This window comes from Bombina bombina, chromosome 8 (genome assembly GCF_027579735.1).
Source record: "Bombina bombina isolate aBomBom1 chromosome 8, aBomBom1.pri, whole genome shotgun sequence".
Taxonomy (NCBI): domain Eukaryota; kingdom Metazoa; phylum Chordata; class Amphibia; order Anura; family Bombinatoridae; genus Bombina; species Bombina bombina.
The window spans coordinates 83,655,628-83,683,219 of record NC_069506.1 but is presented as its reverse complement, the minus strand read 5'-3'; the positions used below and the strand labels follow the sequence as shown (position 1 = coordinate 83,683,219).

Below are 27,592 nucleotides of genomic sequence, written 5' to 3'. Positions count from 1 at the left end.
ACATAGCTGCCAATCACTGGGCATATCCTACTCAAGAGCTGCAATGCATGTGGCTCCTGAGCGGGAATTTCCTGTATGTGTTTAACACACAGGGGTCGATTAAAATCCTTTACAAAAGTTTATCAAATGATTTGTCTACAAACATCCCCTTAGACAAAGTACATGCTATAATTTGCTAGAGAATGTAATTTTAGTACTAGAATGGCTGACCCCTGGCAGATACAGCCCCTGAGCCAATCAGCAGCTGTGCAGATTAGCTCACCAGCTACTATATCCACTTGGGACCAGCAGTGCTGTGTGCCTAACAAGCAGTACTTTAACTATGTGTTTAATCTCTTAGTTTAGGTAAACTTCTCTAAAGGATTGCAAACAGTTTAATTTATTGTAGCTCTGTAATTTTTGCTGTAGAATGTGTATATATATATATTTATATATATATATATACACACTGAAGAGGCGACCATATATATATATATACACACACTGAAGAGGCGACCATATATATATATATAATTATATACATATATATATATATACACACGGAAGAGGCGAACTGCTATTTGATGGTTTGTTTCCTTCTTGAAGCACTTTTGATATTGTGGCTGCAGAGCGATCCCCTATACACTTCTGGGCTCCGGTAACAGACGCGAACTAAACGTGGCGCATTGCAAGAGCAGAACAAGCCCTTTCATGCAGACAGCCCTGAGGGAGGGTGGGAGCGAGAATGAGGCAGGGAGGAAGGAGAGTGAGTGTGTGCGCTGCTGCTTCTCCTCTGTTGGGGGGAGGGGGAGGCGACCAACTAAAAGCAACAGCCGCTCACAGAGGGGGGAAAACAGTAGTGAAATATCCTTAACACTTTATCCGTCAATCAGGCTTAATGGGGTATAAAAACTCCCCTGCTCCGAGACTGTGAAAGAGGAGAGAAAGAAGCAGCAATCAATTCAGGGGATGAATAGGAGCCAAAGGAAAACTGGATCTTGAATGTGCAGACTCAGGACTTATACAGAGGCACAAGGTTACAAAATGACCATTTCTATGCCACAGTCCATATAAAGTCCTGACAGCAGCCTCTCCTATAGTTGTAATAGCGCTGGGTTTCAGTTTCTAGGCACAGCAGGTTTTTATTTTGCACCTTGTGTATTGGAGTTTATTTGCACTGGGCTGACGATATTTTGTAACAAGAGTGAATGAACTCTGCTCTATATAAGGAACACAGTGCAGTATAAAAGTTAAAGTAGGTTACAGGTATCAGCATGGATTGGAAGTCCCTGTGCAAGTTGCTGCTGCTACCTCTGCAAATGATCTACTATGTGCTCAAAGCCGCCGTGTGTCAGGTCTTGCCCAGCAAGCTGAGAGACTTGAGGGGGGATACCGTCCTTATTACCGGAGGGGGCAGGGGTATCGGAAGAAACCTGGCCAAGGAGTTTGCCAAACAGGGAGCCAAGAAGGTAAGAGTCACCTTTCATGTCATGTGTTATTTCTATTATACATTTGGTATATTTGCTCATTTATTGTGACTTTATTAATTAACAAAAACCAGACAAGCAGTAACTGTAAATATGTGTAGGTATTGTTATTATTATGGCTGCTGTTGTATATAGAGCGTGGGTCAGGGCTAGTGTGCCAGATAAGTAATAATGCCACTGTGTACAATGTTGTTTAACCATTTACTCAGCCATGAGGTGAATTTAAATGGTTTTGTTTGTTTGGTAGGATTTTGGAATATCCAGTAGCAAAAATGTTTCAATGACCTGAGCACAGACAGTGCAACTTTTTGTAGCAAATGACTGCAGTGTAAACAGCTGTAGGAGCTGGCATGTGCCTGCTAGACCTGTATCCTCCCCAGAGTGGCAGGAACTGTGAGTGGCAATATCTGTGCGAGTGGGGAAGGTCGTGTTTGTACGTCTGTGTAAAACACTGTATTTAGCTGCGGGTGCCACTGTCACCACTTAAGTGTTCTGAGGCCAAGTGACATTGCTGTGTGGAGGAAAAGTGTATAATGTCTGTTCCTAGGGCAAGTGTCAGAGCTGTAGTGTGGAGGGCAAACTGCAGTGTCAGTATTATATATATATATATATATAGTGCTTATAGGACAAGCGTGCTACCGGATATATCAGCAGCGGTCAGGGCTCTATGTCGTCTGGATGTCGCCTATAAGGACATGGTTTGCCGGGTTCGCTTTAGGTGCTCTGCGGTGTAGGGAGGGCAGTGCACCGTCTGATAAAGGGGAAGTTCTGCTTAATGGGTCGTTTTGGCTGTGCTGATTATGTCAGACTTTAATCATAGTTTTCATAAATTCAAATGAATAGCCGCTAGTCAGTCAGGTGAGTGCTAACCCCATGATCTTTCTTAGAAATAGATATGGGCGGGACTCTAATAATCTAAATACAGAGGAGGTCCCAGTCTTTAAAAAGACCCAGTGAAGACTTGCAGGCTGCACTTAGTGCACTAATGTGACAGCACAATAGCTGCCTTGTTTACCTCCTCTCAGAGCGCTCATGCTAAGCTTGTAATGCATGTACACAAAATGAACCTTTACAAAGCTAAGTACACGATACATTTTACCCCAGACGATGATATTACTGTTTTATAGCATAAACTGATGCTTGATGTAAATTAAAGTCTAAAAATGTGCACAGATACTTTTCAGTAACAGTGTTACGGTGTAAAATACCTTCCACTCTTCTATATATAACATTTTAGACATTGTTTGAATGGAAAACATATGGAGACAATTATTTGAGACAGATCATATGCATAATCCAAATACTCTAACTTTCTAGGTCGGAGTAATTTGTAATCACAAATATATATGTGAGATTTTCAACAGCATATGTGTGAAATGTACTTTTCTCAGTGAGCAATGAACTCCACTTACTTGCTACTGACATAGCAAATGGCTGCACTTTAGGCTTTTTCAAGTTACCAAAGCTGCTAAGTGCAGTTTGTTAAAGGCCTTTATTGAGCACAATGCTGACAATTGTTATACTTTTTAAATAATATTATAAGATTAGTTTAGGTTACTCAACAATAATACATGCTAAACCCCACTGTTGGTGGTTTGTGATCATTTAGAATGAAAGTGATGGTAAACTTTCCCCCTTGTATAAACAGATCCAGAATGTTAGCAATATTTTAGATGGCGTTTAAATTTAATTCATCAGTTGTAATAAAGATATGCAATAACTTACTTTTTAAAGTAGTACTGAAATTCAGATGCCCCACACTTCGGTCGCCCACTTCAAAAGGTATTTTTTTGAGAGCCAACGGTTTGAACTGTTCTCCAATCAGCACTCTAGCCATATGGCTATATCTTTGTAGCTAAAGCACTGATTGAGAACAGTTCAAACCATTGGCTCTCAAAATACCTTTTTGAAGTGGGCGACCAGAGTTTGGGGTATCTGAATTTAAGCACTTCATTAAAAAGTAAGTTGAAGTGCATCTTTGTACCAACTGATAAACTCCATCTGAAATATTGCTAACATTCTGAATTTTGTTATGCAAAGGGAAAAGTTTAGCATCATTTTAATATCAAACCTTTATGATAAAAGTTAGTTACACATTTTTGAATATGTGAGCTCAGTGTCTTACAAATTACCATATCTTGTGAATGGATGTGTTGGGGAGTGACTGAGCTTTACTTACTTACCCTTTTTGGAATTTTAAAAAGGAACTTTAGATAAGAACAACTTGTTTTTTCACAAATACACTATGGTGACTCCGCTAATGGAGGGAATGACAAATGCAGCAGAATGAAGACCATTGGATGCAAATATTTAATGTGAAATACATTTTTATTTTAATGGGATAGTAAAGTTACATTTTCATGATTCAGATAGGGCTTGTAATTTTAAACAACTTTGTAATTTACTTTTATCATCAAATTTGCTTTATTCTTAGTTGAATTTTCTAAGCCCTTGAAACTGTCTAATGCCTCTGCATTTGACAATTTTTCACCACTAGAGGGCGTTTGTTCACGTGTTTCGTATAGATAACAGTGCTCATGCACAAGAAGTTATTTAAGAGTCAGCATTAATTGCCTGAAATGCAAGTCTGTCAAAAGATCTGAGATAAGGAGTAAGTCAGCAGAAGCTTAGATACAAGGTAATTAAAAAGTATATTTCTATAACAGTGTTGGTTATGCAAAACTGGGCTATGGTAAATAAAGTGATTATCTATCTTTTTAAACAACCTTTGGTGTTTACTATCCCTTTTTAAAGAGTCTGTAGTTTGTGACTGATTTATAAAAATAATGTTAATTTGCATGCCAAGTGGATAACTTTGAACACTGTTCATATGCACTGCATTTTATATAATTTTAGATTAATTTGTTTGCAGTTGTAATTATTCTACACTGACATACGTGCAATGCATGAGATAATGAGCTGTTTTTCACAGAAAGTCATTTCTAAAAACTATATTAAAGGGACATGAGTTAAAATTACATTTTTATGGTTCAGCTAGAACAAGCAATTTAAAAAAAAACTTTCCAATTTACTTCTATTATCAAACTTACTTTGTTCTTTGGGAATCCCTTGTTTAACCCTTTGAATGCTAAGCACTTTCCCACCTGGGTGCTAAGTTGAATTTTTATGTTTTTACATAAAACCCTTTAAAGGGACACTGAACCCAATTTTCTTCTTTCGAGATTCAGATATAGCATGTGATTTTAAGCAACTTTCTAATTTACTCATATTATCAATTTTTCTTTGTGCTCTTGCTATCTTTATTTGAAAAATAAGGCATCTAAACTTTTTTTGGTTCAGACCTCTGGACAACACTTTTTTATTGGTGGATGAGTTTATCCACCAATCAGCAAGGACAACCCAGGTTGTTCACCAAAATTGGCCAGCATCTAAACTTACTTTCTTGCATTTCAAATCATGATGCCAAGAGAAGGAATAAAATTTGATAATATGAGTAAATTAGAAAGTTGCTTAAAATGTCATGCTCTATCTGAATCACAAAAGAAAAAATTTGTGTTCAGTTTCCCTTTAACTTTTTTTTTTTTTAAACAGATCACCAAGACTTATACAACTGGAAAGGTTAGGCAATTACCTTTCCAACCGTGGGTCTTAGCGGTCTGTAGCTGCTTAGATGCCTGAGATAAAGGCTTCTAAGCAGCATGCCCCCTTTCCCTATACTTTGCACGTACCATTTTAAATAAAGTTGCGCGGTGACGTCATTGCGCGTGACGTCACAACACAAAACGTGAAGCCCCGGCGATGCCTATCACTATACAGGCCCGATCGCCAGGGTAGGAGTGGATGGAAGCCTCCAGATCTCCCTCAAGGTGGGAGAGTGCTAGCGACGGCTCTGAGCCGTCGTTAGCACCTGAGTAAGACAATTTGCGACTGCTCAGAGCCGTCCTTAGTACTCAAGAGGTTAAAGCATACCTACGTCTGCTTAGGGGGCAGCAACATGTCTTGTCAATCACTAATTAGATGTGTTTAGCTAGGTTCCAGTAATGCATTGCAGCTTAGGAGCTGGCCTTAAACTTTTTTTTTTTTAAGCCCTTCTGTAAGAGTTGAACACATTGCTACGTGTAAGAAATAATTACATGCCCTTAACACATTAGAGGATATTTGTTTTTGCACTTTTATGTCCATTTAAACAGACATGATAGTCAAATAGAGCATGCAATTTTAAATTACTTTTCATTTTTATTTCTATTGTCAAATTTACATTGTTTTCTTGCTATCCTTTGTTTTAAGAGCATACCTGGGTAGGCTCAGGGGAGATTGGTATCTACACACAAGCTTCATATTAGCTTACCAGATGTGTTCAGCTGGGTCCCAGTAATGGGCTGGGGCTCTGGTGATGACTAAATATGGGGTTCATCACAATTCTTTAGAAACGCTTATCCAATGATTTTCAACAGAAAATCACCATTAAATTCTATGGGGAATTCATCCCTCGGCCTTCATCTTCTTTCTGGTTGCTAATTGAACAGGTCTGTCTTAATGCTAGGTTACAATGGATCTAGGGCTGATGTCTGTCGCATGCTAAATAAAGAGGGCCGGAAAATGGGAGAAAAATAAATTTGTCAGAAAAAAATCTACGGCTTATTTTTAAATCAGAGTAGGTGTTATTGCATTTTTTTATTATTATGCACTTGTTAATGATGCAATTCTACTGCATTGAGTGGTCCTTTAAGCAGCATTTGCAGCTTTTTTGGGTATGTGGTGCAGGCATAAGCAATTTAAACAACATAGTTTGGCACTTGCCTCACTATTTGCAGTTCAAGTTCGTAATAGCAACACTCCATATTCAATTTCAATAAACTCCCACTACTAATACTTCACATCAAGTTGACTTGCAAACTTTTAGTCATATGACATACACACTATGGGGGCTGGACCTGTTGTCTGGGAGTCTTACTTGCGCATCTCCGGTCATTGTAATGGCTCTCTTTACCTCTATCCCGGATGCTTGCAGCTACTTTCAGGGATACTTGCAGAGGTTCTGCTTCTTTTGCAGACGCCAAAAATGCTGGCTTGTCCCCGCTCTCTGGTGACGTACCAAATACTCCGGTCACGTGTGGGGTAGTGCGAGTTGTTGCTCTCAACAAGAGTTTGTAATTCATTAGCGCACTTACTGAATGCTCCCCTCATCTGGCTGGTGACGTCACAAATACTCCGGTCACGTGTGGGGTAGTGCGAGTTGTTGCTCTCAGCAAGGGTTTGTAATTCATTAGCGCACTTACTGAATATCCAATCGGGTCATCAAAAGAAGCAAAATAGAAGCACTTGCCAACTAAATAAAATATGTTTATTGACCAAATACTTTAAAATCCATACAAGACTTGTTCACTGCAAAGTCGGGAAGAATGGTAGGGTGATCCCTAGACCCACTGACGCGTTTCGGCTGTGTAGCCGTAATCGTAGTTAGGGTCTATTTGCCAATCAGGCCTTTTTATATGCTAAAAATCATGATTGGTTAAAAGCTAATCAGGGAATAACCCTATCGCCTTCCCGCAAAAATACATCCTGATTAAATACAAAGGGGTAGATTTATCGAGCAGCGGATGCTGCAATCTAACCCCGTAGTTTCAGGTTCCCCTGAAACATAAGTTAAGAAGCAGCGGTCTTAAGACTGCTGCTCCTTCACTCTTCCGCCACCTCTGAGGTGGTGGACAGCAATCATCCCGATCGGATACGATCGGTATGATTGACACCCCCTACTAGCTGCGATTGGCCGCAGATGTGCAGGGGCGGTATTGCACAAGCATTTCACACAAAATGCTTATGCAATGATAAATGGCAACAGCGTTTGCTGTCAGCATTTATCAATGTTGCATGGACATTAATTGGCCCTAAAATATCTACATGCATAGGGAGAATGAATGAAATAAACGGATAGATTCAATAAACATGTTAATAAAATACATCAAATGTTTTTGAATAGATACAAGTTAATTTATGTTCCAATCGTCCCAAATAAAGTGTACTCTCACTAATGTGTCTGCCAACACTTTCTCAATATCGCTGACGCTACAAGGTGAATTGAAACAAAGTATAATATACAAAGGTGGTGTGTATAAGTTACATTTCCACCCATTCAACCTTTTAAAACTATAGATCAGCACAACTCCGCATATTGCATCTCCTTCCCAAAAATAGGCTCATTTTCTGAGTATATAGTGACATTTTAAGTATCTATTCAAAATAAATATATTTAAGCAATTATATGGGGCAATTGAAAAATGTTTGAAAAACAATTCAAAGGTTGGATATCCCTATATATAATATTATTACATTGCTTTAGTACCCCCTTTCCTGTATTTTTTTTTTTTCTTGCAAGAATTAAAAGTGGACATGCTACATTCCACACAGTGAATTCTTGATCAATGCAAGTGTCTTATTTTATATCAGCCCATAATAAGTATCAACAGGGAAGATAACCTAAAAGGATGGACTTTTTCAACAAAATGACAGTGAAAAGAATTGAGAATTTTTATTCGTTTTGTATGCAATTATTTTTCAACAGTGTTCTATAAGTGTATGATTAGTTTTATACCACACTTTAAGCAATATGAAATATTAAAATTACTTACATGATTCAGAGCTGTAATTTTTAGACACTTTTTAAATTCTCTTTTAACAAATATAATTTGTTCTTTTGGTGTTCTTTGTTGAAAAGCATACCTAGGTAGGATCAGAAGCAGCAATTGGAGCTGACTGGTGGCTGTACATATCTGGTACACCAATGACAAGAGGTGTATGTGTTCAGCTAGCTCCCAGTAAGTTGTGCATTGCTACTCTAAGGATTCCAAGAGAACAAAGCAAATTTGATAATAGAAGAAAACTGGAAAGTTGTTTAAAATGATATGTTCTTTCTAAATCATGAAAGAAAATTAAGGCCATTATTCTAAATCAGGGGTGTCAAACTCAAATTCATCGGGGGCCGCATCAGCAGTTTGGTCACCCTCAAAGGGCCGGTTGTATCTGTAGGACTATGTGTCCACTCTTTATTATCATAAATTATTGTCACTGCATTCAATTATTACTGTTTTTTTTGTAATAATGTAAGTAATAACTAGCTCTGAAAGCAGAAACATAGTCAGAATAATGGCAAGTAGATATTCAAATGTACAATAATTATACAATTTATTGAAAAATGATTTTTGGTAACAGACGGTAATTAACAGTAATAAACATACAAATATTGCCAAACACTGTTTGTGTATAAGCAGACCCAGTTTACCGCTCAGACTTTTAAGCAGACCCCCCTAATAAGCAGACCCCCCTCCCCCCACATACATCATATGTACTTACAGTACAGGAGAGAAGGGTTCAGGGGGTTCAGGCAGCCGTTGGATCTGTCACATCCCAGGATGGCATGCGCTCAATATAAAAACAAGTGGAGGTTTCCTGTGTAGAACGGCCGGCGCCGCTAGAGGGCAGACGTTCTCTGGCTTGTAGGCTGCCGCGCATGCGCTGAAGAGGCGGCTTTCTTGTGTCAAAAAAAAAAAAGGCGAGAATAAAAGGTGAAGGCCGGCGGCGGCTACACGGGCCACATGACGAGGTCTGGTGGGCCGGATTCGGCCCGCGGGCCTTGTGTTTGACACCCGTGTTCTAAATGAATCGTTATTGCCAGATTGCATCAGAATCGGCTTCAAGTTTCTATTCAAAATAAAGTGGTTGGTACAGAGATTTGTGGCTTGTTGGCCAAGGTGTAAAATCCTGCAGGAAAATATACAAGCGTCGCTATTTCATTAGCTTGTAATGCAATTCAAAAAGCAAGTTACAATACTTACTGGCGAGCACTTTTATACGCAAAAGAGCCAGACAGTAGTGTAGGGGAAAAAAACTACTTTTAGAGGTATATGGATAATGTTATTTTTGGTCAAATCAAAGTTTCATCACTCTGTCTCTAGACACACACAGGGCCCCTTATTTTAAGTTACAGGAAAAAATACTGAAAATAAAAAATAAATAAAAAAAGTAATTTTTTTTTTTTTTTTGTGATTCTGTGTTTTTAATTGCTGATAATTTACCATGCATGCATAAAGACTGGACTTATCAAACCGCAAGTTGCAGAGAGCCTACCTACCGCAACTTGTAATGCAGCATCACTTGGCAAATGTTATATTTAGAGTAAATATATTTTTTTACAACCTCAAGAAATTCTGATTTTTTTTTTTTTTTTTTTTTTTTTTTTTTTTTTGCCTCTTGGACATCATCCAGCAGAATGTCTGGGTTACTCATCCGGAATAATGAATGTTCCATAATTTATGCACAATATTGATTTTCTTTTTCACAGTACATAGAGTTTGAATTATCAACTGCTGAAGCAAGAATATTTGTCTATAATAATACCATTACAGGTATTGGTCATTAAATGACTTTCTAAATGCAGAGGGTAGCTATTTGAACAAGATTGAAGCTTCCTGGGTGATTTGTGACCCTGAACTTTCTTTTTACATTGTATTAGATAATTTTACCTAATTGGTTACAGTATTTGACTTAAAGGAACATGGCAGACAAATCAATGTGTGTTGATAAATGTAATTAACCTTTAGAAGTTTTTAAAATGATACATTTCTTACATCTGTACACTTCTATTTCATACACAAAATTGATTGCAAACTTGTGTGTGTGTATATGTATGATATATATATATATATATATATATATATATATATATATATATATATATATATATATGTTTGTGTGTATGTATATGTACACACACAAATATCACTATGCTTTACTAGTCGGGGGTTAAAATGCTACTAGTCCAGAGGGGAAAAGTTAGTAGTTCACTCAATGTTAAAGATAGGAAAGTCAATTTTCTAAGTCATCCTGGACCACTGGAAATTTCAAGCCCTGTATGTATATATAAAAAATGATTTATTGTGTTATGCTTTACATAAAGTTAGGGTTTATGAAATATTACAAGATCTTTAAGTATTATGATTAAATTGCTTTGAATGTGGTAAAAAAACAGTCTTTAGTTTGATATAATATATCTGCACTTAAAGGGACACTGAACCCATTTTTTTTCTTTGTTATTCAGATAGAGCATGTAATTTTAAGCAACTTTCTAATTTACTCCTATTATCAATTTTTCTTTGTTCTCTTGTTTTCTTTATTTGAAAAAGAAGGCATCTAAGCTTTTTTTTTTTTTTTTTTTTTTTTGTGGATGAATTTTCCACAAATCACCAAGGACAACCCAGGTTGTTTACCAAAAATGGGCCGGCATCTAAACTTACATTCTTGCATTCTTGCATTTCATATAAAGATACCAAGAGAATGATGAAAATTTGATAGGAGTAAATTAGAAAGTTGCTTAAAATGTCATGCTCATGAAGTATAAAAAGCTCCTTTATTTTTCAAGCATTCACTGAGCTGTTAAGGCAGCCCACGGCAGAACGCTACTTTGCTGAGAGGTGACGTTTCCACCTCTTAGCCAATAGCCACAGCTTAGCACTGTGTATTTCCCGCACAGCTATTGACTAAGAGGTGGAAACGTCACCTCACAGCAAAATAGCGTTCTGCCATGGGCTGCCTTAGCATCTCAGTGCAGCGAACGCTTAAAAAATAAAAGATTTCAGAATGAAGTATTTCTTCTGTTAAGTGTGATCAGTCCACGGGTCATCATTACTTCTGGGATATTACTCCTCCCCAACAGGAAGTGCAAGAGGATTCACCCAGCAGAGCTGCATATAGCTCCTCCCCTCTACGTCACTCCCAGTCATTCTCTTGCACCCAACGACTAGATAGGATGTGTGAGAGGACTATGGTGATTATACTTAGTTTTATATCAGTCGGACAACATCACGACTGTAGCTTACATCAACCATCAGGGAGGGACAAGAAGCTCCCTAGCTATGATGGAAGTATCAAAGATAATTCGCTGGGCAGAGTCTCACTCTTGCCACCTGTCAGCAATCCACATCCCGGGAGTGGAGAACTGGGAGGCGGATTTCTTAAGTCGTCAGACTTTTCATCCGGGGGAGTGGGAACTTCATCCGGAGGTCTTTGCCCAAATACTTCGACGTTGGGGCAAACCAGAGATAGATCTCATGGCGTCTCGACAGAACGCCAAGCTTCCTCGTTACGGGTCCAGATCCAGGGATCCAGGAGCAGTCCTGATAGATGCTCTGACAGCACCTTGGGACTTCAGGATGGCTTACGTGTTTCCACCCTTCCCGTTGCTTCCTCGATTGATTGCCAGAATCAAACAAGAGAGAGCATCAGTGATTCTAATAGCACCTGCGTGGCCACGCAGGACTTGGTATGCAGACCTGGTGGACATGTCATCCTGTCCACCTTGGTCTCTACCTCTGAAACAGGACCTTCTGATACAGGGTCCCTTCAAACATCAAAATCTAACTTCTCTGAAGCTGACTGCTTGGAAATTGAACGCTTGATTTTATCAAGACGTGGGTTTTCTGAGTCAGTTATTGATACCTTAATACAGGCTAGGAAACCTGTTACCAGAAAGATTTACCATAAGATATGGCGTAAATACCTATATTGGTGTGAATCCAAAGGTTACTCTTGGAGTAAGGTTAGGATTCCTAGGATATTGTCTTTTCTACAAGAAGGTTTAGAAAAGGGTTTATCTGCTAGTTCATTAAAGGGACAGATCTCAGCTCTGTCCATTCTGTTACACAAACGTCTGTCAGAAGTTCCTGACGTCCAGGCTTTTTGTCAGGCTTTGGCCAGGATTAAGCCTGTGTTTAAAACTGTTGCTCCACCATGGAGTTTAAACCTTGTTCTTAATGTTTTACAGGGCGTTCCGTTTGAACCCCTTCATTCCATTGATATAAAGTTGTTATCTTGGAAAGTTCTATTTTTAATGGCTATTTCCTCGGCTCGAAGAGTCTCTGAATTATCAGCCTTACATTGTGATTCTCCTTATTTGATTTTTCATTCGGATAAGGTAGTCCTGCGTACTAAACCTGGGTTCTTACCTAAGGTAGTTACTAACAGGAATATCAATCAAGAGATTGTTGTTCCTTCTTTATGCCCAAATCCTTCTTCAAAGAAGGAACGTCTACTGCACAACCTGGATGTAGTCCGTGCTCTAAAATTTTACTTACAGGCAACTAAGGAATTTCGACAAACGTCTTCTCTGTTTGTCATTTACTCTGGGCAGAGGAGAGGTCAAAAAGCTTCCGCTACCTCTCTTTCTTTTTGGCTTCGTAGCATAATTCGTTTAGCTTATGAGACTGCTGGACAGCAGCCTCCTGAAAGAATTACAGCTCATTCTACTAGAGCTGTGGCTTCCACTTGGGCCTTCAAGAATGAGGCCTCTGTTGAACAGATTTGCAAGGCTGCAACTTGGTCTTCGCTTCATACTTTTTCCAAATTTTACAAATTTGACACTTTTGCTTCATCGGAGGCTATTTTTGGGAGAAAGGTTCTTCAGGCAGTGGTTCCTTCTGTATAAAGAGCCTGCCTATCCCTCCCGTCATCCGTGTACTTTTGCTTTGGTATTGGTATCCCAGAAGTAATGATGACCCGTGGACTGATCACACTTAACAGAAGAAAACATAATTTATGCTTACCTGATAAATTCCTTTCTTCTGTAGTGTGATCAGTCCACGGCCCGCCCTGTTTTTAAGGCAGGTAAATATTTTTTAATTTATACTCCAGTCACCACTTCACCCTTGGCTTTTCCTTTCTCGTTGGTCCTTGGTCGAATGACTGGGAGTGACGTAGAGGGGAGGAGCTATATGCAGCTCTGCTGGGTGAATCCTCTTGCACTTCCTGTTGGGGAGGAGTAATATCCCAGAAGTAATGATGACCCGTGGACTGATCACACTACAGAAGAAAGGAATTTATCAGGTAAGCATAAATTATGTTTTTATACTTCAGAATGAAAGTCCCCTTTATTTGTTTCAATGTTAAATCCTAGCATTTCACAAACGCTAGAATTTAACATCACTTTAATGGATTAACTATATTTATTAATTTTTAGTTATTTCTAGAGTGCCCACAGATTCCACAGCGGTATAAGCATAGGTCTAATATGCAAGGTGACACTTATGGGAGATAGAGGGCCCATCCAAGAGTTGCACTGTTGTAAATCTGCTCTCCTGAAGGCGATTAACAAAGCAGCTGGGCTTCTAGACCTACATGCTAAGGGAATTTTGAGGGGATGACAAAAGGAGGGGAGGAACTAAGATAAGAAAATGTCAGAGTATGTTATATGCATCCCTATTCTGTCTTTAAGGAGCGCTTGAAAACTAGGGGAGAGTCTTGTGGAGTGAGGCAAAGCATCCCACAAGATAGGGACAATCTGGATAAGTCTTGTAGACGTGAATGTGAGGAGGTAAGAAGGTCATGAGCAGAGTGAAGGGGATGGGAGGGAAAGTATCTGAAGACCAGGTTGGAGATTTAGGGCTAGATTTATCACAGCTGAGGCGTACAGGGGCATGTATATGTGCCCCTGCATGCCTCAGCTCGCCTGTGGCGGGGAAAAAATACCCGCAGGTAATCAACATTGCACACGTGCGCAATTTTGCGCTCACGTGCAATCCTGCCCCCCCCACAGCCAATCACGCCCGGGCAGGAGCTGTCAATCTTCTCGGTCGGACTCGACTGAGGAGATTGAATTTCGCCACCTTAGAGGTGGCGAAGAGCTTAGGGAAGCAGCGGTCTGGTGACCGCTGCTTAATATATCACGGCGAGCAAGTTCTTGTGAGAACTTGCAGCCATAGGGGCTTGATAAATCGAGCCCATAGGGGAAATAGTGTTATTGAGATCCTAGAATGTCAGTCAGAATTTTGTGTTTTTATTCTGGAGGTTAGAGGAAGCCAGTGAAGGGAATGGCAGAGAGGTGCAGCTGATGAGGATTGATGTGTAAGGAACGATCAACCTGGCAGAGGCATTTATTATGGATTGTAATGAGATAGACGGCAGGGAGGATGGAGTTGCAATGGTCAGTATTCTATTTATTGTATTAATTATACAAGTCCTATCACGTGGGTCTAGTAAACCGCTGGTTGGAAAATATTGGGACAGTGAAACACTGGAACTGTGCAATTAAGTTTTTAGCAAATTTAATTGTATTGTCTGAAATATCTTTGATAAAGACTTATCTGGATATGGTGGCTTTTTTAAACTCTTTTGAATTTTATGCTAGCGAACTTATGGAGACGTCCCTGATTCATTTGAGTATACGGCTGTTACTATGTCATTTTATATATTGTTCTTATTAAATATTTTAAACTATATGCACTATTCTGATATATTGGTCTATCCTTTTTAAATCTGAACTGTCTGCTGTAAAGCGCCCTTTTCATTTGTAATTGTATTTTTGTTTTAAGCTTGTGAGGAGCTTACTAGAAAAGAGGCTAGACACTCCCTGCGCCTTCCCTTTTCTTTAAAACTACCTGAGTTCCTACAATGTACAACGCCAATGCACATACCTATATATGTAGCAAGTGACGTCACACAAAGTGTTATGGCTGCCACAAGGGACCACAAAAAAGTTAGCATTGCAGTATTCTGGATGTCTTTGTCATCGTATAAGATGTAATGGGAATATTCTGCACTTAGTTTACTAATATATGTGTCTTGAAACCTGTATTTAAATGGACATGAAACCCAACAATTTATTTTCATGATTCAGATAGAGAATACAATTTTAAACAACTTTCCTATTAACTTCTATTATTTAATTTGCTTTATTCTTCAGATATTCTTTGTTGAAGAAATAGCAATGCACATGGGTGAGCCTATCACACAAGCAGGCCCATTTATCAAGCTCCGTACGGAGCTTGAAGGGCCATGTTTCTGGCGAGTCTTCAGACTCGCCAGAAACACAACTTATGAAGCAGCGGTCTAAAGACCGCCGCTCCATAACCCTGTCCGCTTGCTCTGAGCAGGCGGACAGGAATCGCCGGAAATCAACCCGATCGAATATGATCGGGTTGATTGACACCTCCCTGCTGGCGGCCGATTGGCCACGAGTCAGCAGGGGGTGGCGTTGCACCAGCAACTCTTGTGAGCTTCTGGTGCAATGTTAAATGCGGAGAGCGTATTGCTCTCCGCATTTAGCGAGGTCTTGCGGACCTGATCTGCAGTGTCGGATCAGGTCCGCAAGCCCTTTGATTAATGGGCCCCAAGGTATCTATATGCAGCCACCAATCAGCAGCTACTATTTAGATATGCTTTTTAACAAAGTATATCAAGAGAATGGAGTAAATTGGAAAGTTGCTTAAAATTGCAAGCGCTTTCTAAATCGTGAAAGAGAAAAAATGTGGGTTGCATGTCCCTTTAAAGAGCTCCTCGGATACCTCTCATTTATGCCCATATTTACATTGCCAACAGCTGCAAAAACTATTTCCTTTTCACATTATGTACTGTAAAGTGCATCTCCACATACTGGGGACAGAATGTAGTATTGCAAAATGGTCAATAAAAAATATAGATGGATGACATACAGGGCAGACATTAAATAATTCGGAAGCAGTAAAATGAATTAATTATCATTAGACAAAAATGTTTTGCATGTCTAAGCACTACAATGCAGACCGTAGGTTTACAGGAAGTTATAGTGAGTTAGAAAGGAGACTGTAGAAAAGGCTCTCTGAGAGATGAGCAGGTGTACGAGCATATATTGATCATGCTATAAGTGAATGAAACGTAACATGGAGCCACAAAGACAATTAGTGCAGCTAATGTATAATTGGTGCTCTATTGATTGAAAATTTGTGCATGCGTTACTGCAGCACCTACTTTGGTCAGTCTTCTCAAGATGTAGTACACATGCGTTGGGCAAATGCTAGAACTGCACATGCGGTTGGAAATGCTTATGAGTATTATAATCTGCAAAAAGATGGAGACTCTGTAATTAGATGCACTGTTTTTCTTCAAGCCCATCCTCTTTTGTGGGCTGTCTCATTAAAGGGACAGTCAACCCAAAAATTACTGTAACTTATTTAGATTAGTTAATTAACAATCTTTACAGTAAACTGTAGCCCAATTTCATCTAAATAAACTTTGGCAGAAAATACACTTACTAGATCTCATCTGGCCGTTTTGAAATGGCCGCCTGAACCCTTCTTCTCTGACGTCTCCCAAAAACTCCCACTAGTACAGGATCCTTTCCTTTCGTCCCTGCGCGCTCCTGTGTCTAACTTCATTCAGTTAAGTGAGACACTCGTATGGCACCCCCCTCACTTCACTATCTGCCTCATTCATCCCCACGGCCGCAATTTCAGCTCTCTAGCTGTTCATACCCGACACTCACTGCCTCTCATCCATGCTGTGTGCTACAGAGAATGAGAGGCAGTGAGTGCCGGGCAGGCGGCGATGTGATGTGGGTCTGTGCCCCTATCACCCCCTCAGGTGTATGCATTTACCCTCCACGGTACAGCTATATAGAGCAAGATACCAGCACTATTATGAAAGCAAGCACCGGCACTTCTGTCAAGGAAACTTTTTTTTACCGAAAAAGAGCAGTCTATTCACTTCTGTATATATGCCAAGAGTCTTTAACTCACACTTCTGTAGGCTATTTTGAGATGGGACATTGTGTATATGGAACTGTCCATTAGTGCCTCAATTCATAGTCTCGGACCTTGTAAAATCACATTCTGAACCAGCACATCAAGCTGGCCCTGCAGCCCATCAGACAAGCTCCTGTGCTCCATTGCCGCTGTAGCCCAATCTAGTGTCAGCCGAGCAGTCTGATACAACGGAGGATTCCGACCTGCCTATTGGTGGATATGTCTCCGTCTACTTTACCTGAACCTACCGTCCCTACCTGGAGGGAAGCGGCCGGCCTCCTGGAGGGGGGGGGCGGGATCGGCCTTTCTGTGCGAATCACACTCTTGGAGCACAGGAGCTTGTCATGCAGCCCATCAGATAAGCTCCTGTGCTCCAAGAGTGTGATTCGCACACCGCCGTAAACTGGAACTTGGATGCAAATGACGTCATCCAAGATGGCGTCCCTTGCATTCCCATTGGCTGAAAGGTTCCAATCAGCCAATAGGATTAGAGCTGCTAAAATCCTATTGTATGTTCCAATCAGTCAATAGGATGAGAGCTGCTCTAATCCTATTGGCTGATTGGAACCTTTCCGCCAATAGGAATGCAAGGGACGCCATCTTGGATGACGTCACTTGCATTCAAGTTCCAATTTACAGCGGTGACCGTATTGAAGAGGAGCTCCGCGGCGAATGTCTTCAGGATGGACCCGCTCTGCGTCAGATAGTTGACGATAGAAGAGGCCGCATGGATGGATCCTTCAAACGGAACTTCAAAAACTTAAGTGGATCATCGGGGGTTAGTGTTAGGTTTATTTAAGGTTTTTTTGGGTGGGTTTTATTTTTAGATTAGGGTCTGGGCAAGTAAAAGAGCTAAATGCTCATTTAAGGGCAATGCCCATACAAATGCCCTTTTCAGGGCAATGGGGAGCTTAGGTTTTTTTTAAAAGGCTTTTATTTTTGGGGTGGGTTTTACTGTTGGGGGGTGTTTGTATTTTTTTTTTTTTTTTTACAGGTAAAAGAGCTGATTTCTTTGGGACAATGCCCCGCAAAAGGCCCTTTTTAAGGGCCATTGGTAGTTTATTGTGGGCTAGGGTTTTTTTATTTTGGGGGGCTTTTTATTTTGAAAGTGCTATTAGATTAGGTGTAAATTTGTTTTTATTTTTGATACTGTGGTTTGTTTGTTTTTGTAACTTAGTGTTTGTTTTTTGTAAATTAGCTTTCTCCAACATAGGTGTGTCCGGTCCACGGCGTCATCCTTACTTGTGGGATATTCTCTTCCCCAACAGGAAATGGCAAAGAGCCCAGCAAAGCTGGTCACATGATCCCTCCTAGGCTCCGCCTACCCCAGTCATTCTCTTTGCCGTTGTACAGGCAACATCTCCACGGAGATGGCTTAGAGTTTTTTAGTGTTTAACTGTAGTTTTTATTATTCAATCAAGAGTTTGTTATTTTAAAATAGTGCTGGTATGTACTATTTACTCTGAAACAGAAAAGAGATGAAGATTTCTGTTTGTATGAGGAAAATGATTTTAGCAACCGTTACTAAAATCCATGGCTGTTCCACACAGGACTGTTGAGAGGAATTAACTTCAGTTGGGGGAACAGTGAGCAGTCTTTTGCTGCTTGAGGTATGACACATTCTAACAAGACGATGTAATGCTGGAAGCTGTCATTTTCCCTATGGGATCCGGTAAGCCATTTTTATTCAGACAGTAAATAAGGGCTTCACAAGGGCTTATTAAGACTGTAGACATTTTCTGGGCTAAATCGATTCATATATTACACATATTTAGCCTTGAGGAATCATTTAATCTGGGTATTTTTGTTAAATAATATCGGCAGGCACTGTTTTAGACACCTTATTCTCTAGGGGCTTTCCCTAATCATAGGCAGAGCCTCATTTTCGCGCCGGTATTGCGCACTTGTTTTTGAGAAGCATGACATGCAGTCGCATGTGTGAGGAGCTCTGATACATAGAAAAGACTTTCTGAAGGCTTCATTTGGTATCGTATTCCCCTTTGGGCTTGGTTGGGTCTCAGCAAAGCAGATACCAGGGACTGTAAAGGGGTTAAAGTTAAAAACGGCTCCGGTTCCGTTATTTTAAGGGTTAAAGCTTCCAAATTTGGTGTGCAATACTTTTAAGGCTTTAAGACACTGTGGTGAAATTTTGGTGAATTTTGAACAATTCCTTCATACTTTTTCGCAATTGCAGTAATAAAGTGTGTTCAGTTTAAAATTTAAAGTGACAGTAACGGTTTTATTTTAAAACGTTTTTTGTACTTTGTTATCATGTTTATGCCTGTTTAACATGTCTGAACTACCAGATAGACTGTGTTCTGAAGGTGGGGAAGCCAAGGTTCCTTTTCATTTAAATAAATGTGATTTATGTGACACTGAAAATGATGCCCAAGATGATTCCTCAAGTGAGGGGAGTAAGCATGGTACTGCATCATTCCCTCCTTCATCTATACGAGTCTTGCCCACTCAGGAGGCCCCTAGTACATCTAGCGCGCCAATACTCCTTACTATGCAACAATTAACGGCTGTAATGGATAATTCTATCAAAAACATTTTAGCCAAAATGCCCACTTATCAGCGTAAGCGCGACTGCTCTGTTTTAGATACTGAAGAGCATGAGGACGCTGATGATAATGGTTCTGAAATGCCCCTACACCAGTCTGAGGGGGCCAGGGAGGTTTTGTCTGAGGGAGAAATTTCAGATTCAGGGAAAATTTCTCAACAAGCTGAACCCGATGTGATTACATTTAAATTTAAGTTGGAACATCTCCGCGCTCTGCTTAAGGAGGTATTATCCACTCTGGATGATTGTGAGAATTTAATCATCCAGAGAAACTATGTAAAATGGACAAGTTCCTAGAGGTCCCGGGGCTCCCAGAAGCTTTTCCTATACCCAAGCGGGTGGCGGACATTGTAAATAAAGAATGGGAAAGGCCCGGTATACCTTTCGTCCCTCCCCCATGTTTAAAAAATTGTTTCCTATGGTCGACCCTAGAAAGGACTTATGGCAGACTGTCCCCAAGGTCGAGGGAGCGGTTTCTACTTTAAACAAACGCAATAGTTGTGCTTTCAAAGATCCTATGGATAAAAAATTAGAAGGTTTGCTTAAAAAGATGTTTGTTCAGCAAGGTTACCTTCTACAACCAATTTCATGCATTGTCCCTGTCACTACAGCCGCGTGTTTCTGGTTCGATGAGCTAGTAAAGGCGATCGATAGTGATTCTCCTCCTTATGAGGAGATTATGGACAGAATCCGTGCTCTCAAATTGGCTAATTCTTTCACCCTAGACGCCACTTTGCAATTGGCTAGGTTAGCGGCGAAGAATTCTGGGTTTGCTATTGTGGCGCGTAGAGCGCTTTGGTTGAAATCTTGGTCAGCGGATGCGTCTTCCAAGAACAAACTCCTTAACATTCCTTTCAAGGGGAAAACGCTGTTTGGCCCTGACTTGAAAGAGATTATCTCTGATATCACTGGGGGTAAGGGCCACGCCCTTCCTCAGGATAGGTCTTTCTAGACCAAAAATAAAATCAAGCCTGTTTACAAACCTTTGACTCCTCCTTGGAGTCTCAACTTAGTTCTTTCAGTTCTTCAGGGGGTTCCGTTTGAACCCTTACATTCCGTTGATATTAAGTTATTATCTTGGAAAGTTTTGTTTTTGGTTGCAATTTCTTCTGCTAGAAGAGTTTCAGAATTATCTGCTCTGCAGTGTTCTCCTCCTTATCTGGTGTTCCATGCAGATAAGGTGGTTTTACGTACTAAACCTGGTTTCTTCCAAAAGTTGTTTCTAACAAAAACATTAACCAGGAGATAGTCGTGCCTTCTTTGTGTCCGAAACCAGTTTCGAAGAAGGAACGTTTGTTGCACAATTTGGATGTTGTTCGCGCTCTAAAATTCTATTTAGATGCTACAAAGGATTTTAGACAAACATCTTCCTTGTTTGTTGTTTATTCTGGTAAAAGGAGAGGTCAAAAAGCAACTTCTACCTCTCTCTCTTTTTGGATTAAAAGCATCATCAGATTGGCTTACGAGACTGCCGGACGGCAGCCTCCTGAAAGAATCACAGCTCATTCCACTAGGGCTGTGGCTTCCACATGGGCCTTCAAGAACGAGGCTTCTGTTGATCAGATATGTAGGGCAGCGACTTGGTCTTCACTGCACACTTTTACCAAATTTTACAAGTTTGATACTTTTGCTTCTTCTGAGGCTATTTTTGGGAGAAAGGTTTTGCAAGCCGTGGTGCCTTCCATTTAGGTGACCTGATTTGCTCCCTCCCTTCATCCGTGTCCTAAAGCTTTGGTATTGGTTCCCACAAGTAAGGATGACACCGTGGACCGGACACACCTATGTTGGAGAAAACAGAATTTATGTTTACCTGATAAATTACTTTCTCCAACGGTGTGTCCGGTCCACGGCCCGCCCTGGTTTTTTAATCAGGTCTGATAATTTATTTTCTTTAACTACAGTCACCACGGTATCATATGGTTTCTCCTATGCAAATATTCCTCCTTAACGTCGGTCGAATGACTGGGGTAGGCGGAGCCTAGGAGGGATCATGTGACCAGCTTTGCTGGGCTCTTTGCCATTTCCTGTTGGGGAAGAGAATATCCCACAAGTAAGGATGACGCCGTGGACCGGACACACCGTTGGAGAAAGTAATTTATCAGGTAAACATAAATTCTGTTTTTTTTTTGTGATTTTTAATAAGGGTTAAATAGTATATTTAAATAATTTGAGTAGGGTTAGGGTTTTTTAATATGTAATATATTGGTAGTTTAATGTAATTTTAGTATAATAGTTAGGGTAGGTTAATAGTTTAATATAGTTTAATTTAAATTCTACAGGTGAGTTTTAATTTATTTTAAGATAGGGTTGTTGTAATTTTAATGTAAAGTTAGCGGGTTTTAGTTTATGGCGATGTGGTGGCTTGCGGTTTAGGGGTTAATAGGTTTAGTTAATGGTAGTGATGTGGGAGGCCAGAAGTTTAGGGGTTAATCCGTTTATTTAGGTGGTGGCGGGGTCCGGGAGCGGCGGAATAGGGGTTAATACATTTATTTAGGTGGCAGTGGGGTCCGGGAGTGGCGGGATATGGGTTAAACATTTTAGTATAGTGGCAGCGTTTAGTGACAGGGCATAAATAATGTTGGGGGAAAAAGCCGAATAGCAGCGAGATCGATGACTGCTAGTTAACAGTCCGATGCTCTTCGCCCCGTACTTGGTGCGCAGCTTTTTTTATAAATATGGAGAGCGTATTCAGGTCCGCGGCCGCAATGTTAGGCGAGCGTATTGGTGCCGGTGAATGCAGCATAGTTGAGACTTTTGATAAATACAGTATCCCTCCATAAGTTTATCATAAATAGAAACAACTGGTGAAATTACAAAACCTATTTTATTTTTGAGATTCTTCACAATATTACAGTTGATTGAGACTGAGAGTTTGGTGTGCCGAGGATAAAAATGTGAATCCCTATATAATAAGCGTGTTTACTTTTGCTTATTTTGTCACACTAACAGGAAGCAAAACATAATTCAGAGGTTTCATTGTAATATCATTTCATAAAGAAATAAAAAACTGTAAGGTATGGGTATTTTATTTTTATTTTCATATAGAGCATGTGTAATTTTAAATAAAAATTTGTTTTGTTTTGTTTTTTATAAAAGTAATCAACTGTTGCTATAGAGACGTGCATGCTCCTATCAGCCAATTTAGGTTTACTCTTCAACAAAGGTTACCAGGAGAACAAATTAAATTTGATTATAGAAGCTGTTTGAAATTGCATGCTATATCTGAATTATGAATCTTTATTTTTGACTTTACTGTCTTGTAACCGTTCTTTAAAAACAAAAATACAACCCACTTTAGCTAACAAGAGACTTCCTTACACCCCCAGCAGGATATGCAGGGTTTTTATGTAGTTTTCCAGTGGTTTGAATCTTTACAGTGTGAAAGGAATATTCCTTCATATCCTGTATTGTGGGCCAAATTTCCCATCTCAGAGCTATAAAAGTGAGACAAAACATCATCAAAAAAAAGCAGTAAAGTGTTTTGCATCAAAGGACCGCAATCTCCATTGCTCTTTCATGTAACAATTGCAGATTGCTGTATAACACTTTCAACCCTGGGTTGTAGCTGTGGAGAGGGAGTTGGCACCTTCCTTCTCATTTACAGTGCAGGGGTTCATCCACAGGTCAGCCAGCTCTTAATGACATCATTACACTTGTTTACCACAGAGGAAGTGCTGCACTGATGGACTCCAAGCACTTTAGCAGTGAGCATTACTAAAGCCAGCCTGGAGCATTTTACTTTGAAAAACCTACAGGCCTCTGCTGAGATAGGACCCTTAGCACAGACAAACACAGAATATGGCTTTTATTTCAGGCTGTAAAATATTAAAGTACATTTTTACTGTCCTAAATGGAGCCACCTATTGAATAATCTTATAAACTTTTATGGGTCACCATTTTAAACACTTGGCTGACAAGCACTGTAATATATTACGGCCCTTTCTGGCACCCAAGGGGTTACAGACACACACATCATCTATTATTTTTTTTTTTAGCTCTTTCAATTTATCATACAAACAGACCCACCATGGTTTTTATATACAGCTTTAAAATACGCTCTGATTTACCATCACTATAATTAAACAGGACTTTCAGTGATGTTTGTTTAAAAAAGGTGCTACATTCACCCTTTCTGTCCTTAGCATACAGAACACTGAGATGAGTAGGCACAGCTATTGGTGGAAAGCTCATTGAGAGAAAAGCACTGTGCTGTGGGCGGCCAGAGGCGCTGACTTAAAGGGACATTAAACACTTTGAGATAGTAATATAAAATGATAAATTGTATATAATAAAACAACTCTGCAATATACTTTAATTATTTAATTTGTCCTCTTTGCCTGTAATTCCATTCTGAAATTGTGAGCTTTTCAGTTCCTGTTACAAATGGAAGTGCAGAACACTGTTAAATCCAGCACAACCCATTGGCTGCACACTCTAGTGACCTATTTAAAATGGTCCCTAATTGGCCACAGCAGAGAAGGTAACACAAGTTACAACATGGCAGCTCCCAGTGTTTTATAGACACTAAAACTTTACACTTATTTTGTCACTTTTTAAACAACTAATGAAACTTTAAAAAATACATCTTCATGTTAGTCATGGACTAATCTTTTCTTTGTATGTATCATTCTATCTAGCGTGTATTTAGTGTTTAATGTCCCTTTAAGCGAGGAGCCGCAGCACAGAAAGGGTGAGGTTAGCACTATTTTTTTTTTTTTTTTAAATTTTATAAACTCATCACAAAGTCCAGTTTATTTTCAGTGATGTAAATTTTACCTTATTCTGCAATAGCTCATGTTAAAATATTCTAGGTACAAGTATTAGGCTGCAAATGTACTCCGAGTTGCCTATATTACATAAATAATTAAAAATGATAAATACTTGCTCCTTTTTACTCTTTGTATACAGGTGGTGTCTAATCTCATCTTTTTAATAAATCATGGCTTGTGTCTGGTCCTGTGAGTAAAATCGATGCATCTCATGTTTTGCTGACCATACTAAAGTAATTTGTGCAAAGTTAAACATTATATTTAGTTAATTTAAAGTGATGGTATGCTAGGATTTACCAGCGCAAAAAATTAAATGGGACCATCGAAATCATGAGTTTTAAAAAAGGTATGATAAAAGTACCTTTGCTTTGCTGCAGCCTTAGGGTTGCCACCTCAGCCATATTTTCCTGGACACTGATGAGTTACACATGCTGTGCAGGGAGTAACCTGTATTCTGCTGTTCATCAGCACTATTCTTGTGATGTCAAGAAGCACAATACATCTTCCGCCCTGCAGCATGCGTGCGTAGCTCACAAGTGTCCAGAAAATTATGGCTGAGGTGGCAACCCTATGTGGCATCCTTGCTAATCTAAGCGGAACAGGACACCCGCAGCAGAACTTTTTGTTTTAGTTTTATTTTTTGAGGTGATGTTTCCACCTCTTAGCTAATAGCTACAGCTAGCACTGCTATTGGCTGAGAGGTGGAAATGTAACCTCATTAAAAAAGTTATTCCGTGGGTGGCCTGAGCCAGTTTAGCAATGAGGCCGCAGCAAAAGAAAAATGTACTTTTTAACATTACTTTTTTTTAAACTCATGACTGAAGGTCTAATTTATTTTTAGTGCTGGTAAATCTACGCTAGGATTTACCATCACTTAAACCTGTAGACCTATTGAGACATTGCTAAATAGGTAATGCAAGGTTAAAGTATGTGTTTTACACTGTTGTGCTAAGGACGTATGCATTTATACAATTTTTGAATGTAAAAGGTCATTTGTAAACCTTTCCCTCTAAACATTTTTCTTAAGGGCCCAATGATCAAAAACTCGCTGGTGTGGAGACCTAAACAAAAAATCTGAAAGGACCAAAGTGGCACCACTCCTGGCACTCCAAATGACCATTCCTCATAATTGCTCTTATACAAGAGTAATTTACAGAAATGCATGTTGGAAGGGCCATGGGATGTGCCAAAATCTTAAATGCATTTAGAAGAGGCAGTATTGTTATGCCTCCATATTCCATATGTTCAGTGCATTAAACACATAGGTAGATATCTTTTTATTTTTTTTAAAGTATAGTTGTATCTTGTTATAAATTGTAAATTTCTCCAACATAGGTGTGTCCGGTCCACGGCGTCATCCTTACTTGTGGGATATTCTCTTCCCCAACAGGAAATGGCAAAGAGCCCAGCAAAGCTGGTCATATGATCCCTCCTAGGCTCCACCTACCCCAGTCATTCTCTTTGCCGTTGCACAGGCAACATCTCCACGGATGGCTGTAAAATACTGTAAGGCTGTAAAATACTAGCGCTCGGTCTACCACACACCACGTTTTATGTCTCCACGGAGATGGCTAAGAGTTTTTTGGTGTTTAAATGTAGTTTTATTCTTCAATCAAGTGTTTGTTATTTTAAAATAGTGCTGGTATGTACTATTTACTCTGAAACAGAAAAGAGAAGAAGATTTCTGTTTGTGAGAGGAAGATGATTTTAGCAGACGTTACTAAAATCGGTTGCTGTTTCCACACAGGACTGTTGAGATGAAGTAACTTCAGTTGGGGGAAGCAGTTGGCAGACTTTTCTGCCTGAGGTATGATGGCCACATTTCTAACACGACTTGTTAATGCTGGGAAGGCTGTCATTTTCCCTATGGGGACCGGTAAGCCATTTTCTTAGATTAAGTATAAGAATAAAGGCTTTATAAGGGCTTAAAAAACTGGTAGACATTTTTCTGGGCTAAAACGATTACTTGCTAAGCATATTTGACAGATTATAGCGCTTTATAGTTATTATAATCTTGGGGATTGTTGTTAAAAAACGGCAGGCACTGTATGGACACCTTTTTCAGATGGGGGGCCTTCTCTAGTCATAGGCAGAGCCTCATTTTCGCGCCACTAATGCGCAGTTGTTTTTGGAAGGCAAGGCATGCAGATGCATGTGTGAGGAGCTAAGATCCACTGAAAAAGCTTATAGAAGGCGTCATTTGGTATCGTATTCCCCTCTGGGCTTGGTTGGGTCTCAGCAAAGCAGATTCCTGGGACTGTATAGGGGTTAAATGTAAAACGGCTCCGGTTCCGTTATTTTAAGGGTTAAAGCTTTCAAATTTGGTGTGCAATACTTTTAAGGCTTTAAGACACTGTGGTGAAATTTTGGTGAATTTTGAACAATTGCTTCATACTTTTTCGCATATTCAGTAATAAAGTGTGTTCTGCTTAAAATTTAAAGTGACAGTCACGGTTTTATTTTAAAACGTTTTTTGTGCTGTGTTGACAAGTTTAAGCCTGTTTTAAACATGTCTGAACCATCAGATAAACGATGTTCTATATGTATGAAAGCCAATGTGTCTCCCCATTTAAATATATGTGATAATTGTGACATGGTGTCCAAACAAAGTAGGGACAATGATGCCACAGATAATAATAGTGCCCAAGATGATTCTTCAGATGAGGGGAGTAAGCATGGTACTGCATCACCCCCTTCTGTGTCTACACCAGTTTTGCCCACACAAGAGGCTCCTAGTACATCTAGTGCGCCAATACTTATTACTATGCAACAATTAACGGCTGTTATGGATAATTCTATTGCAAATATTTTATCTAAAATGCCTACTTATCAAAGAAAGCGCGATTGCTCAGTTTTAACACTGAAGAGCTAGAGGACGCTGATGATAACGCTTCTGACATACCCTCACACCAATCTGAAGGGGCCAGGAGGGAGGTTTTGTCTGAGGGAGAAATTTCAGATTCAGGGAAAATTTCTCAACAAGCTGAACCTGATGTTGTAACATTTAAATTTAAATTAGAACATCTCCGCGCACTGCTTAAGGAGGTATTATCTACTCTGGATGATTGTGACAATTGGTCATTCCAGAGAAATTATGTAAGATGGACAAGTTCCTAGAGGTTCCGGTGCCCCCCGATGTTTTTCCTATACCCCAAGCGGGTGGCGGACATAGTAAACAAGGAATGGGAAAGGCCCGGCATACCTTTTGTGCCTCCCCCTATATTTAAGAAATTATTTCCTATAGTCGACCCCAGAAAGGACTTATGGCAGACAGTCCCTAAGGTCGAG

At 39.8% G+C, this 27,592-nt stretch overlaps 1 protein-coding gene across 1 annotated transcript in view; it reads left to right on the top strand.

The window, feature by feature from the left end:
* Positions 1–755: 755 nt before the first annotated feature.
* Positions 756–27,592, top strand: part of DHRS3 (dehydrogenase/reductase 3) — a 98,101-nt gene continuing 71,264 nt past the window's right edge. The window contains 1 exon segment of the mRNA XM_053690957.1: positions 756–1,448. Coding sequence (XP_053546932.1) covers positions 1,254–1,448 — 195 coding nt within the window. The 5' untranslated portion in view covers positions 756–1,253.